Genomic DNA, 14779 nt, shown 5'->3' with positions numbered 1-14779 from the left:
ACAACACTGCAATTTCACATCTGGACTTCTGCAGACCTGCAGAGGCAAACCCCTGCCTAGAGTTCCTGTGCAGATTAGCACCCACTTGAGACGCCTAATTGCCTGCAGCTGAAAGGACTAATTGAGACACCACATTTTCAAACCTATTTTGAATCACAGCGTTCTTATAATAAGCCGAGCGGAACTGTACGCCACTCCCGCGGCAATACGTATCAAAGCCCGGCTCACACATCACTTCCTGTTTTTAGCACAAGCCTCCAGATGTACGACACTGTCTAAACTCAAAAGAAGATCGGATGTGAGCGCATTGAGATCTGTTTGGTTTGGTTGTTGAGATTGTGGGGGGAAATATTCTTCATGCATGCCACTGAAGATGCTTGTATTCATGCACTGTGTAATCAAAAACGGGCAAATGAGATAGAAGACACGTTTAGAAGAGAGAGTTTTAGAAAAGATCTTAGTATGAACCTGCCTTTGAGACATGATCTTGAATGCATCGGGCAGATAACAGTTGATGTTCTCCATTTGAAAAGGGTCAGCATCGCAGATCTTGTCATCTGTCCGGCCGTAATTGGCACTCTCGATCATGATGACATCACTTCCTGGACAGCGTAGGTCAATGGGGTAACCCTCACAAGACAGCTCCCGCCTCACCAGACCAAACGGCATGGCTGCCCGACTAAACCCTGGAAGACAGAGAGAGACTTCAGACAAAAAAAAATGCTATACAAAAACTAGTGTCATGAAGTGTCAAGTATCGAGAGAAAGAAGTCTGAGTCAAGTTATTTTAAAGGCTGTCAAACTGACAGCAAACAGTGTTTCAGCCCAGAATCAAAAGAAGGAAATAAGGAATGGTGGCTATTTTAAGAAACTTTTAGATTTTTTTACACTAGCTATGTTTCCATCCAAAGATGCGAATTTAACGTATGCGCAAAACTGGAATATCGCATAAAACATTTGCAAATAAAGCACCGTTTCCATCCAACGAGTCAAAGAGAACAAAATCGTGATAAACTGGCACTAAATATCTCTAAGAAAACTAGGGGAAGCCATTGAATATAATAATTTTCATATGTAATAAATTACTTGCGCTTCAGAGAGAGCAAACACAATAAATGTGGTCATTGCTTTTAGAGGTGGATGCCTGTTGTTTGGGAATGCAGTCATGTAAAGGCCCGTTCACACCAAGCACGATAACTATAAAGATAACGATAAAGATATAGTTCTAAAAATCGTTCTCAATATTAAAGAATAGCAGAGTCCACACCACAACTATAACGATAACGGCACAGAGAAACAATAACGTTGGAATAATTTTCAGAACGATTTTTTTCCAGCTGATGAACGATACAAACATTGACAGCCAATCAGAATCCATCCTGCTATAACGAGCTCGAGAATTTAAAGTGGCCTTAGAATAAACAGACGATATTGTTCGCTGGTGTGGACGCTAATATCGTTATCTTTATAGTTATTGTTCTTGGTGTGAACGGGCCTTAAGGCAGTAATTATACAGAAATACTTTGATAACAGACTTTCCTCAGGCATTTCAGAACGAACAAAACAACATATAGATGCAGTCAAGTTATCCCGTCTCATAGCGCAAAGTCACATGACTTTTTCAATGCGCATGGTGGAATTTATTCCGTAAATGTGTTTCCATCGTAGTTTATGCGCATTTGTTCTTATCGGATAAAAAGTTTATCCTACTCAGGTGTGCGCATATGTTTTTTATGCGCATTTTTAGAATTTATGCGCATCTTGGCGTTTCCATCCAGCGATTTTTATGCGATAATCCAAAATGCACATAAAAATAGGTGGATGGAAACATAGCTACTGATTTTAAGCAAATAAAATGTTCTCAGCAAATTCTCATTTCTGCAAAAACTGATGAATTGATATAATGAATGAGAGATGCAACAATGCTGCAAGAGCTAACAATCCATGTACAGTTACAAAACAAAATATCAAATATAAAGTACTGACACAAGTCTTTCTCTCCATTTTATGGAAGGGTGAGAAAGGCCAAACAACAAGAGAGACAGAGTCAGTAAAAATAAATAAATGTCAAATGTCTGCTCAGAGAGTGAAATCTGGTCCTGAGCTCAGAGCAGCATGTAAAGGACATTTCCCTCATCATGCTAATGCCAAACACAAATAAAACACATTCAGTCAATCACAAGCCCTGACCTTAAATATATCCCTATATTTCAAAATTAATCTCACATGCAAAATGCATAAGTACGAGAAAAAATAATCAGTTATGTGCAATGACTGAAAATTTCATCTATCCATCTGCCCAGAAGGTGTATTAAAAAAAACACACACACACACCAAATCCAATTTAAATAAATAAATAAAAAAGTCACAAAAAGCAAAAATAAAACAAACAAACAAATAAATAAATAAATAACTGTACAAAAATCCAACTTTAATTCTTGGTGCATCATTTCTGATTTGCTAGCTGCATCAGACTGTAAATGGTGTTAAAATGTGTCTTGTTAAAAAAGACATAATTTATTACAAAGATTCATAACCTGAGAGAAAGACTGCTGTTTAATCTATATTTCCTCCAGCGATGCATATAAGTTTGGCCACATTAAGTAAAAATCCATCTAAAATCAGTCTGTATGATTGATTTATTCAAGTAAGTGGAATTATAAAGTCAACATCTTGGCTCTGCATTTCATTCATTCATGTTTTCAAATGAAGAGGAAAATAATCTGTCTGCTGAGAAGCTTCTCCTGTAATTATTCAGTCAGAACGCAGTCACCGTGTGTTTTATCCAGAGCATTTCCCCCTGAGTTTGACATGCTGAGATGTTCTCAAAGACACTGACAGCAAAATGGATTTAAATGACTTTAAAAAGTCAATTCAGTGGGAATCAAATCTTGGGTTGTTGAACCAAGATTTATTGTAGGGCTTTTTCAAATCTGTAGTCATTCCTTGTGACCATTAGAAAGGAAACACAGCAGCAAGTTTTGACTGATGACAGGTGTTGCCGCCTCAGATATGTCATTTTATAGTGCGCTGCTCAACAACATGCAATTCAGTTTGTGACTCAGTAAAACCACCAGTGAGAGGTAAAGCTCAATAAAATGCTAACTGATAGCTCCAAATCGGCTCGAGGATTGGATGAACTGCATTCAAAATCATTGGAAAATGCCACTGAACTAGTTGTCACATTGTTTGGCCTCTGTAAATTACATGATTTGTTTGAAGTATTGTTTATTATTACTATTATTAGATATTGGTATTAATTGTCATATTGCTGGTGCCATCATTTAATGAAAATAATAATAATAATAAATTAAAACATAACAGTGATTGTATTCTATCTAAGGCACTATGGATATGTAAAACTACATATCATTAATTTTACGTACATTATTTTACATACATATGATACTTGTTATTACATTGCATTGCATTTGGTTCTGCAAGGACGCATTCAACTGATCAAAAGTGACAATAAGACTGTTACATTGTTACAGAAATATCTGTTTAAAATAAATGCTGTTCTAGTGAACTTTCTATTCAACAAAGAAAAAAAAAAGTTATGGTTTCCACAAAAATTTAAAGCAGCAGAACTTTTGGTAATAATAAGAAATGTTTCTTTAGCACAACATTAGAACATTCAAATGATTTCCAAAAGATCACTTAAAGAATGGAGTAATGCCTGCTGAAAACGCACATGCATAAATTATATTTTAAAATGTATTTAAATAGAAAACACTTCTATTCAATTGTATAAATAATTCACAATGCCACTGTTTTACCATGCTGATATTTTTACTTTCATTTACTGATCAAATAAATGCATCCTCAAGAGACTCAAAAACATAACAAATCTTACCAAACTTTTGAACGTAAAGATATTTTCGAAATGTACTAGTCATAGATTGGCTGCAGCTAGAGTGAATAGAGCTCATTAAGCATTCATGACATTAATAATGTGATTAAATGTTATCAATTTTTTTGCTAAGGTCTTTTGCTTCAACATTGAAATCCACGGCCCCTTTCCCCGGCCTACTTTCCACTGCACTCTAATGCAAGTCGATTGTGAAGTCACAACGGTGTTTGAACGGATCAATCGGGCTGCGGCGGTGTTCGTCAGACCGGGCTGCATTATCTCACTTGGCCCTTTTCCCTCCTGACTCCAGCTACACAGGAATAGCACAGCCAAACCCGCCCCGTTCACCTCATCCGATTGGCTCTGCTAAAACTCTCCATTTTCCAGAGCTGCAGTTCCACCGCATGGCAGCAGATTTGATCATCTCCACCACACTCCATTCTTTCATTTTACCAGAACTCCAGGAAAACCAGAGTATGTTGAGGGTGTGGAGCGGACGATAATGAGAAACTTCGACGTGTTTCTGTGGCCTGGCATGTCAAGTTTACAACACGCGATGCTTCTCGAGTGTCTGGGAATTACATTAAACCGCATTCCCGTTGCCAGAACCCCCGAAACGCCCACCAGCGCAGTTCATGCATCATGTAGTCTGCTGGAGCCTGCTTCATAAACAACTTTTCAAAAGCAGGACAATTGATTAGGCCTGGAGTCACTGCTGACTCATGCTGTTATGGACGGATATTTTAGGACACGGTCAAATCTATACAGTAGAGAAAAAAGGGCCAGACTTCCAAATCTAATTAAGGGGAAAAGACTTCATTCTGTACAGAGGGAGTTTTTCACTATACTGTAATAATGTTTCAAAGCAGGCTGAAGTTGCTCAAGTAGGCTGGAACATTAACATTATATCAGTTAATGAAATATATATTATAGCGAATTTCTTGCAACCACAGCTGCAAGTTTTTTCCCCTTTAAATTTAACAGGATTTTAACATTTAAAAAGTGCTTGTTAACAAAATGCCTTTTTTCCGTCTCTTATTGCTGCAGTCTGACTGGTAAAGGAGCTTCTCACTGCAGATTTGAAGCTTAAAATTATTATGATTTATTATGTGGTGACTTTGATTTTGTGGGGCAAATATAGGACACATTACTCCTGAGGTGCAAGCGTCCTCAACAAACATTCTGTTCAACCATTAGATAATGTCTAAAGGTCAATGATCATTCAAATCTAGTACATAAATCTCTCCTTCATGACATGCTTAAAATGAATACTGTACATTAATATAAGCATGACTACAGGATAAATTATTATTATATTAGAGAAAACATTATGTTAGTGTTCAATGTCCCAATAACACTTTATTTTAAGAACATGTATCAGTACATTGCATCCATTGCAGCTGTGCATTCGCTTTTAAAGGGACAGCAGCCTAATTTAGTTGCTATTGTCCGAGTCAATAATTGATGTCATCATGTTAAAAATTGATGTTAATCAAGCAACAAAAAAAGACAGAAAATCACGCACTGCTCTTGACTGAAAAACTTTAGTAGCCCTAAAGATTAATCTAAATTTATTTATAGAAATAAATATGTCTGCTTGAAAGAATGAATAATATGGTAAACAATTTGCTATAAAGAATGCATAATTATTAGCTTATATAACCATTGGTATCTCGTTAATATGAAGACCATGTTCTTTTTCTTTATGAGAAGTGGTTTTATTTAATTTTAACATAAAGGCATGTTGTGTGTCACCGGAGTTAAATCTGTCTATCATGATATAACTGTCACACCCCTGTGGACTGTTGATTGTAGTTTCTCCCTCTGTGTCCTTATTTGGTTGTTCCTGTTCTCATTATTAGTTAATCACCTCATTGTGCTCACCTGTCTGCCCCTCGTTATCTGCCCTATATCAGTTCCTGTCTCTTGTATTCTAGTTTGTCGGTTATTGTGAATGTTGATGTCTACCCTGTCTGGATTTCCTGTTGTCAAGTCATTAAATATCTTTGTATTCGTCACCACCAAAAACATCCTAACATTGTAGCGGTGGGTTTTGCATGGGCAAGCACCTCTCATATTTTCTTTAGAAAATGTAAAAACACAGTTTTATTAAATATAATTTATATTAATTAAGGCCCATGACTGAAAAAGTCCTCAATTTTTAATCTTAGAAAATAAAGAGACATTGTACTGAGGGGTGGAAAAACATAGTGACAACACCAAAGAAACCAAATGTTGGCGTTTTGCTCAGGAGAAAGGAAAGTAATTTAGATTAGTCCATCCAATAGCATTTGTAAATGGATAATAATTCTTTCAAGGTGGGGTAGGGTTTTACATATAATGCTGCATGGAGAGATTTGGAAGTCAGATGCTCGGTTCTTGCTTAATTTCCTTTATTATCTCAATAAATCCAAGGATCCACCGTCTCTTTTGTCTCAAAGTTGAGCATTTGTGTAATTTCCGCTCTGGTTTTAGCCGGTCAGGGTCAATGAGCAGTCGTGGTCAGACAGCAGGAAGGACAAAGTCCATTTGAAAGACATTTGCACCTCAATGACATGGACTCAAAGTTTCCTCTATAGAAGCTTTATAGTGATGTCCACTAACTACTTGACTTTTACATGTTCAGCCCTGTGTAACATGACCAGAGCCCACCAAACGATAGGTCAGCCTTTTACTCCCAACATTATGAGTTTTCTCATTCAAATGTAATATTCAAATTTCTTGAAATTTCAATCAACTATTAATTCATTTACAATCGTATTGATGTATTTGATTCGTCTAATAGTAGTCTGGACATGACGGAACTTATATGTGCTAAGACTTATGCCTAAGAGAATAATTCTGGTGTTACTTTTGGCTTTAGAGAAACTCTTGTGCTTTTCCTGCAGCGATGCGCAAACTGGCTGTTGAGCTGGTTTTCATGTATAGTTTATGCTCCGTCTGGTACCTTTCTTTCACATCTGTATTATGCTGTGCAGAGGTGTGCGAGCTTCCTGTGCATGGACCGGTGCTCTTAAAAGTGAATGGGTCTCCTGCTCTCTTCTGATGAAATGACGTGGGTCAGGAACGGAGGCAGTAAATAATATATTAAAGAGAATGTTCGATTTCATCACCATGGCAACCTCTCCAGCAGTGCCATAATCGCTATAATCTCCCCCTGAGGCTTATCAGTCATTCTGGTCAGTCACCACAAGGGTCGCTTTTCAATTCCTTTCAGGTAGATAGGTAGCCAACTCTGAACTCCAGCGAACAGGTCCCACGTCAACACACAATGGAGTCCTTTCAGAGCCCTACCTTATCAGTTGCACTGCTGTACATGACTCCACAGATCTGCTCGGTGCGACTGGTGGGACAGCCTTTTAATCAGGGCTCAAATACGCCTCCCATTTAACCTCGCCGAGCTCTGTTACCATGTAAATGTTTTTATACATACAAGGTGCTTTTGTACCGGCGAGATTCGTTGCGGAAAACCGATACATGTATTTTTAATTACACAAGATTATGTATGATGTCGGGGCAAAGACGTTTTGATAGTGCATCTTATTACACTGCATTAAAAACATGCATTAAAAACGTTTGAAGTGTAAGTCTTTTATCAATTATTTTCTAGAGTGCTTCTTAACTAGTAATTCATCTATCTGCAATAATAAAATTAACAGTTAGGAAAAAAAAGAACAAAAAAAAAAAAAAGGTTAATCAACTTTCAAAATGGAGAACATTTCTGTATTGTTTTGTACAATAAACATTTCTAGTAACGTAACATAACGTATTGGATCACAACTTTGTATTAAACACAGAATCCCAAAATGAAATCTAAATCCTGAAGCAAAACTAGCATATAACCACTGCTGCTAAATTAACACTTTATTTTGTTGAATATAAGTAGCTTTCCAATTACATGTCAACTACCAGTAGGGAATATCTAACTTTTTTCGATACGATTTGATACATTTCAGTATTTTTTTTATTTGATATGATACCAATACTTTTTGTTACAATTTTATCAATATCAATATTTATTATTTCTTAAATGGTATGTGATTTTTCAAAATAATGTTCATTTTTATATATATAAAAAAATATTATTACACTTAAAGACAAACCATGTAAGTGGTGCCCACGTTTTTTGTTCATATAATTTTAATATCTATATTTTTTCAAAGGTATCAATACCAAATAAGTAGCTTGTGAGTATCAATATATATCGACACTGCAGTATCAATGTGCCCATCCCTAACTACCAGGCATTAAAGTTTTAGTACACCCTAAAAAATGCTGGGTTAAAAACAACCCAGCGCTGGGTGAAATATGGACAAACCCAGCGATTGGGTTGTTTTGACCCAGTGGCTGGGTTAAATGTTTAACCCAACCTTCTGGGTAGTTTTATTTTACTCAACTATTGTTTAAAAATGACTATGTTTATTGCTTAAAATGAACCCAAAATAGGTTGTAAATTAACATTTATTAATATGTTCAATAAGTAAACATGAAAAAAATAACACATAAAAAAAAATGCTTATTAATAAATGTTCACCTTTTGATTATTGCTGATGCCTCTAGTACTTATGTGTCTGATTCGGTTAATCATTTAACCCAACCGCTGGGTTTGTCCATATTTCACTAGCTCTGGGTTGTATTGAACCCAGCAAGTGTAGGCTGTCTTCTTAATATCTGCTAGCACTTTAATTTAATAGTCCCCCTACAGATTGACTATAACCACGTCAACATATTCTACTAACCCTAACCTAGTCTACTAATACTCTAAAGAGAGTTATTTCACATGTTGCTGCAAAGTTACTTATAGTCAACATAATTTTTAAAAGGGACCATCAAAATAAAGTGTAACCCCACTGTTATAGCACCGGTAGCACAGGAATAATCAGAAGAGTGAGAGCGACGCATTCTAAAATTCATCAGCATTTCTCATGAATATTAATTACAGCACATAGCGCATGCCTGATAGTGTTAACTGATTTGTTGAACACTGGTAAACAGACGTTAGTCAGATGCTAGTCTCAGTAAAATTACTGCTTAAATTACAGATTGTCGCATGGATTGTTTGTTCAGTCCACTGCAGATGCAACCAGGTTATAGAAGCTTCGTGGTCTTACATTTGTCCAATTTGATACGCTCTGCAGCCAAGCAAAATAAGCCGGTTTAACATAATGATTATTTAAAAATTTGGGGGATGGAAGTGTTTATATGCTAGCTACACTCACTGCTAGTAAGCGCAGCTAGTAGTCCTAGCGCCCTTACCGGAAACATCAGGATCAGCTTTCGCTGTGACGGTAAGTCAGGAGTTCCTGCATCTCTGCTGCCCAATTCCCATGATCCTACTCTAATTCCGTCATCACCTTTGGGGTGACATTGACCCATTCCGTGAGCAACAGCCAGGCAAAAATGCTAATTCGACAAGGACAGCGGACGGTCTCTTCGGAGCCATAATATTTTAATCTCCCTAACGTGGCAAATCAATCGGAAAGTGACCATCTGCCAGGATATGAGTGTCACTGCAGAGGGGTAATGAACAGAGCGCGAGTGATAAAGATCACCATCATCGGCCTGCTGTAAGCTCCCTCGTACCGACCGCCGAGGAGCCAGATGACAAACAGATGAGTCATGTCACCATGTCACCTAATAAAGAAATATTACCAGACTCAAGAAAAAAGCCCACGGAAGAGTCCCTTATGCGCTACGCTTTTCGTGTATGATAATAGAATGCAGTGGTTCTGGTATTTGCAATAAGGTTGAGGTGAGCTCTAAACTGCTTTCAGAGTCTTCCGGGAACAGCCACCGGGGCCAACAGCAAAGAGTTTTAATATGGTTATTCAAGCTTGACACGGCATGCCGTCCCGCTGAGAACCGAAAGGATTCCGGACCTTATCATGCTTGCCAAGCCCTGTTAATGTAGCTTGAACTGTGCTTTGTCCTGTCAATGGCTACAGCTGTTTGTAAATGAGCTCGCAGTTTCAAAGCTGGCCATATTATTACACACTTGCGGTTGACGACGTTTCTTACTGGGGGTTTTAAAGGAGAAAAGGGACCCATAATACCCCGAATCAGCTTGCAGCCACTGGAGACGCAGCTTGATACCTGCAATTTTTTGTCACATTCTTGCTCCCTGCTAGCCAAATACTAGAGAAATCTACGGAAAGCAAAGACGCCAGTGAAGAGACGTCTCTTCCTCCCACAGAGCAGTTTCCATAATCCCGCAATATCCTTTATAAGGGCATGTTGTCTTTAAAAGTCAGGTCTCACCAGAGGGAGAACAACAGGGCAATGCAAATATCCTCAACAGGGGAGATGCTCTCAGGCTGAATGAGATTTGCCAGGAAAAAAAAACTGAAGCTCGGTAAGCTACAATAAGGATGCAACCCTCGGCGTGGGTCCGAGTAAACATCTTTGGTATTCTGTGGCCAAATCTTAGCATTATAACTTTATTGACTAGGCAAATGTCTACAGTGGAAACGTAAGCCTGGTATTAATCCAAATATCGAGCTTCAATGAGATTGCGTACATTATTTCATAACACGGCCACTCTTACTGGCCACTTCCGTTGTCCTGATACATCATTGGGCCATTAAAAACACAATACAAAAAAGAACTGGCAGTGTCAGTAAAAAGGCGTTAAACATGTTTGTGAGCTATCGGCTCCTGTGCTCATTGGTATTCAACACCACCATTTGCCCCAATTCATCTGCATCCTTCTCTTCCATGGCAACAGCAGGCGGGCTATCAGGAGGATCTTTGATATAGGTACATGCTGGTAAAGAAAAAAAAACAAAACGATGTCATTTAGCTTCGGGTAGGACTATAAAACATATCCTGCTGGTTCTCTCATTGTTAAGGAAAGTCTTTGTAAAACTAGCTTCAAGCTTGTCGTTATTTGCATGTGGTCCAACCTCCTTTTTTACGTAACTCTGCACTATATTAGACTGAGGCTGATTTATTTATTTTTTTAAATCTATTCTACAGACAACTGTAAGCATTATGGTCAACGGTGTGAAGCTATTTTTGTCATTTCTATTATTTTATTTATTTATTTATTTTTTAATCAGCATGTTTTTAATGTTTAATTACAAAAGACAAAAATGAAAAAAAAAATAATCCCACACATACTACTTGTCAGTTGATTTTAATATTTGCTTAAAAACCATAAAGCAACATGAATCAATGGTACACAGACCTTTGTACATGTGTTTTAAACTTTAAAAGACATTCAAAATATTTTCTAGGCAAATTACTTCAATGTCAAGTTAAAAGTACACTTAGTATGTTTTATTTATGTATGTATGTATGTATGTATTTATTTATTTATTTAATTAATTATACAGAACTTTATATATAAGGAAATGAATAGTGCTCACATGAGATTCCAGTTACTGTATATCAGTAGCATAAAAGCCATTTTATTTTCATTTATTTGGTCACCTAATGGCCAATATGGGACAATATGTTGAGATGACACATGATCAGTCAAATATTATTCACTTTCACTTATTGAAAATAATCAGTCACAGATGACTGTGGATTGCACTTTTTGAATACTGAAAACATTTGCTTTTGCATTATGTACTGTATGCCAATTTATCCAGAAGACTTTTGATGTAAAAATTAAAAATAAATAAATAAAAATATTCAAATAGGCATCAAGAATACTTGAAAATACATCCCTTTACAATGACAAAAAAATGATAGCTATTCAAGCATTTTAATGACTGACAGGTCCAGCTATTAGGTAAGAAGCCACTATACATATTTCTGAGGTCTTGTGTTTTTCTGTGCTGTTAAGTGGCACAAGCGAGACCAACAACCTCCACACTGACTCACACATGTAAATCAACCTTTACACTTAATTAAGCACAATGGGCCACATCAAGGTCATGAATTCTTCTTTTATAGGCGCCTATTGACGAAGCATCAACTGCACTGCCAGCGTCTAGCTTTCACACCGCGCTTCATATCTGAAAACCCTCGAGGGGACACTAAAAATGCAAGGACAACCTGGAATAAAAAGGCCTTTATGACACTTGTGCTGTATGGTTTTACGTTCACAAGCTATGGGTATTCATTAGCAAGATATACGGGGAGATAATTTCACCCCGGAATCTATCTGCTTCTCTTAAATCGCTCACGCCGACAGAAATTAGTGCCTATATGCCTTGTTTGAATTCTCATTTAACTACACTAGAAAAGAAAGACCCTGTGCAAAGGCATTTACAGAGACATGTTGGAATATTCTATTTTTGGGTAACATGCTGCTAATGGTCCATGACAATCTGATATCCTAATAAACCTATTTCATCCAATCAAACAAGATTACAATCCACACTGTACTGTGATAAAGACTACGCCTCACCCAGCCCAGTATAACTGAAAGTCAAGTGGAAAACTGAGTTAGCTTACACATGCCTTAAAGGGGTCATATGACGTTGCTAAAAATAATATAATGTCCCCTGCTAGCCAAATACTAGAGAAATCTATGGAAGGCAAAGACACCAATGAGGAGATGACTCTTCCTCCCACAGAGCGGTTTCCATAATCCCGCAATATCCTTTATAAGGGCATGTTGTCTTTAAAAGTCAGGTCTCACCAGAGGGAGAACAACAGGGCAATGCAAATATCCTCAACAGGGGAGATGCTCTCAGGCTGAATGAGATTTGCCAGGAAAAAAAAACTGAAGCTCGGTAAGCTACAATAAGGATGCAACCCTCGGCGTGGGTCCGAGTAAACATCTTTGGTATTCTGTGGCCAAATCTTAGCATTATAACTTTATTGACTAGGCAAATGTCTACAGTGGAAACGTAAGCCTGGTATTAATCCAAATATCGAGCTTCAATGAGATTGCGTACATTATTTCATAACACGGCCACTCTTACTGGCCACTTCCGTTGTCCTGATACATCATTGGGCCATTAAAAACACAATACAAAAAAGAACTGGCAGTGTCAGTAAAAAGGCGTTAAACATGTTTGTGAGCTATCGGCTCCTGTGCTCATTGGTATTCAACACCACCATTTGCCCCAATTCATCTGCATCCTTCTCTTCCATGGCAACAGCAGGCGGGCTATCAGGAGGATCTTTGATATAGGTACATGCTGGTAAAGAAAAAAAAACAAAACGATGTCATTTAGCTTCGGGTAGGACTATAAAACATATCCTGCTGGTTCTCTCATTGTTAAGGAAAGTCTTTGTAAAACTAGCTTCAAGCTTGTCGTTATTTGCATGTGGTCCAACCTCCTTTTTTACGTAACTCTGCACTATATTAGACTGAGGCTGATTTATTTATTTTTTTAAATCTATTCTACAGACAACTGTAAGCATTATGGTCAACGGTGTGAAGCTATTTTTGTCATTTCTATTATTTTATTTATTTATTTATTTTTTAATCAGCATGTTTTTAATGTTTAATTACAAAAGACAAAAATTTAAAAAAAATAATCCCACACATACTACTTGTCAGTTGATTTTAATATTTGCTTAAAAACCATAAAGCAACATGAATCAATGGTACACAGACCTTTGTACATGTGTTTTAAACTTTAAAAGACATTCAAAATATTTTCTAGGCAAATTACTTCAATGTCAAGTTAAAAGTACATTTAGTATGTTTTATTTATGTATGTATGTATGTATGTATTTATTTATTTATTTAATTAATTATACAGAACTTTATATATAAGGAAATGAATAGTGCTCACATGATATTCCAGTTACTGTATATCAGTAGCATAAAAGCCATTTTATTTTCATTTATTTGGTCACCTAATGGCCAATATGGGACAATATGTTGAGATGACACATGATCAGTCAAATATTATTCACTTTCACTTATTGAAAATAATCAGTCACAGATGACTGTGGATTGCACTTTTTGAATACTGAAAACATTTGCTTTTGCATTATGTACTGTATGCCAATTTATCCAGAAGACTTTTGATGTAAAAATTAAAAATAAATAAATAAAAATATTCAAATAGGCATCAAGAATACTTGAAAATACATCCCTTTACAATGACAAAAAAATGATAGCTATTCAAGCATTTTAATGACTGACAGGTCCAGCTATTAGGTAAGAAGCCACTATACATATTTCTGAGGTCTTGTGTTTTTCTGTGCTGTTAAGTGGCACAAGCGAGACCAACAACCTCCACACTGACTCACACATGTAAATCAACCTTTACACTTAATTAAGCACAATGGGCCACATCAAGGTCATGAATTCTTCTTTTATAGGCGCCTATTGACGAAGCATCAACTGCACTGCCAGCGTCTAGCTTTCACACCCCGCTTCATATCTGAAAACCCTCGAGGGGACACTAAAAATGCAAGGACAACCTGGAATAAAAAGGCCTTTATGACACTTGTGCTGTATGGTTTTACGTTCACAAGCTATGGGTATTCATTAGCAAGATATACGGGGAGATAATTTCACCCCGGAATCTATCTGCTTCTCTTAAATCGCTCATGCTGACAGAAATTAGTGCCTTGTTCGAATTCTCATTTAACTACACTAGAAAAGAAAGACCCTGTGCAAAGGGTTTGCCGACATTTACAGAGACATGTTGGAATATTCTATTTTTGGGTAACATGCTGCTAATGGTCCATGACAATCTGATATCCTAATAAACCTATTTCATCCAATCAAACAAGATTACAATCCACACTGTACTGTGATAAAGACTACGCCTCACCCAGCCCAGTATAACTGAAAGTCAAGTGGAAAACTGAGTTAGCTTACACATGCCTTAAAGGGGTCATATGACGTTGCTAAAAATAATATAATGTTGTGTATTTGGTGTAATGCAATGTGTTTATGCGATTTAAGGTTAAAAAAACACATTATTTTCCATATAATTTACATTATTGTTTCTCCTCTATGCCCCGCCTTTCTGAAACGCGTCGATTTTTACAAAGCTCATCGGT

The 14779-nt window shown here is 37.0% G+C and overlaps 1 protein-coding gene across 1 annotated transcript in view; it reads right to left on the bottom strand.

The window, feature by feature from the left end:
* The window catches only part of adgrl2a (adhesion G protein-coupled receptor L2a), a 108428-nt gene that overhangs the window by 59125 nt on the left and 34524 nt on the right, over nucleotides 1–14779 (bottom strand). Inside the window, exon 3 of the mRNA XM_016447144.1 lies at nucleotides 473–686. Coding sequence (XP_016302630.1) covers nucleotides 473–686 — 214 coding nt within the window. The remainder of the gene's footprint in view (nucleotides 1–472; nucleotides 687–14779) is intronic.

The sequence above is a fragment of the Sinocyclocheilus anshuiensis genome, unplaced genomic scaffold (assembly GCF_001515605.1).
Source record: "Sinocyclocheilus anshuiensis isolate Anshui unplaced genomic scaffold, SAMN03320099.WGS_v1.1 scaffold1957, whole genome shotgun sequence".
In the NCBI taxonomy this organism is placed as follows: Eukaryota; Metazoa; Chordata; class Actinopteri; order Cypriniformes; family Cyprinidae; genus Sinocyclocheilus; species Sinocyclocheilus anshuiensis.
Note: the sequence above shows the minus strand (reverse complement) of the source record. Positions and strands in the feature narration are given on the sequence as shown.